At 54.0% G+C, this 1,587-nt stretch overlaps 1 protein-coding gene across 1 annotated transcript; it reads right to left on the reverse strand.

Annotated features, from left to right (window-relative positions):
• Positions 1-641: 641 nt before the first annotated feature.
• Positions 642-1,284, reverse strand: LOC119384954 (uncharacterized). Its single transcript, XM_037652562.2, has 2 exons — positions 1,031-1,284; positions 642-915 (listed from the first exon to the last, which is right to left on the reverse strand). The coding sequence occupies exons 1-2, from the start codon at positions 1,281-1,283 to the stop codon at positions 839-841; spliced, it is 330 nt and encodes a 109-aa protein (XP_037508490.1). The 5' UTR covers position 1,284; the 3' UTR covers positions 642-838.
• Positions 1,285-1,587: the final 303 nt, after the last annotated feature.

The following is a 1,587-nucleotide window of genomic DNA, read 5'->3' on the forward strand; positions in this document are numbered from 1 at the left end:
CAGGCATCGACAGCGACATGCAGGCACGTCTCGCTGTGCACTCTGGGTAATTCGCCATTTTGAAGCAATAACAAGCAGACCAAAGCAGGCAACGTTTGTGGGCTGGTCGTCGATGTGTGGTCGCAGTCGGTCTTCGGGCGTGAGGTTTGGCATCTCTGTGCAAGAATGCAACATTGTTTTGCGGCAAAATGACGCATGATCAAACGGATTATGCAGCGACGCTGTGCGTCAAAGACCAGGCGCGCTACAGTGAGAAAGTTGCCGTGTGGTGTGGACCCCTTTGAGCTTCGGGAAAGCGACTGAGTAAGAGACGTCAACCTGTGGCCGCGAATCGACGCCGCAGACATAAGCGAGTTCCTTGTTTTGAGGACCAACTTCCTTACCCGCCAGCAACTAAAGGCTCAAAAAGGATTAGAAGGCCACAATATTGTGACCAGCGGTTGGATGCTCGAGCCATCGGTTAAGGAAGTTTCCTCAGACTCCGTGATTCTCAAAACAAAGGTACGTTAAAGCGTTTTATTCTTCTAGCAGAATACAATGTGATCTTTTTGCCCAGGTCAACCACTCGCAGAGCCTCAACAAGCCACCTGTGGATTCATAGGCCCTGTGCAAGTGCGACGGTGAAGTCGTTGCCGCGCACTGTACGTGCATGGCCGGGAACGGCGAGGCGTGCTCCCATGTCGCGGCACTGCTTTTTTACGTAGAGTACGGCGTGCGCGTGCGGCAGGAGCGTTCGTGCACGAACAGCGCCAACTCGTGGCTGCCGACGCACATCAGGAAATTGGATGTGAGGCATATCGCTAAAATGTATTTCGCGTTGTGGATGAAAAAACGACGATTAGGTGCCGATGCCAGTGCAGCTCGTGAGCCGAAAAGCCCTTGGAGAGCCAGCAGCACCCACTGGAGACTGTGGCCCTGCGAAACAGAGTACACCAACGCTCTCCTCAAAGCAATGCCTGCATTCGCGGTGCACAATGACAGGAACGGGCAGCGCCTTAAAATAGGTAACATAGGTGCGAGACTTACATACCTGATAAAAAGTGTCGGCAACACACTTTGTACTTCTGCGGATTATCGGCGACACCCTTCCTCTTGAGGCAGGCGATCCACTCGCGCTGCCGGCGTTGCGACAGCTGCCTCGTCTTGCCGCATTCATGAACCCGCACCTTTGGAATCTTGAAAAACCGAAAGTTGCTGAGGTTCTGACTGTTCTGCTTAGCCTTCTCTTTCTCGGCTTTGGTGTACGTACGGCTTTTGCAGCCTACAACGGCGCAGTAAACCATGACAGCTTACTTTGCTCGTCTGCTTGTTATTGCTTCAAAATGGGGGATTACCCAGAGTGCACAGCGAGACTTGCCTGCATGTCGCTGTCGATGCCGGTCGTGCATACACCCTATTGCCCGCCTTTACTGCGCGGCGACGTGCACCATTCGGGCATCCGGCAACATCACATGCATGCGGCATTTTCTCGAACTTTCTGTCAGAGCGACTTCCACGAGCGCGCAAAACACACGCGGCAGTACGCGATACCGAAACTGCCACTGAGACGCGACCGCGTGAGGGAATCAGGGCGCCGGGTGAAGCGCA

Source organism: Rhipicephalus sanguineus, chromosome 3 (genome assembly GCF_013339695.2).
Source record: "Rhipicephalus sanguineus isolate Rsan-2018 chromosome 3, BIME_Rsan_1.4, whole genome shotgun sequence".
Lineage (NCBI taxonomy): Eukaryota > Metazoa > Arthropoda > Arachnida > Ixodida > Ixodidae > Rhipicephalus > Rhipicephalus sanguineus.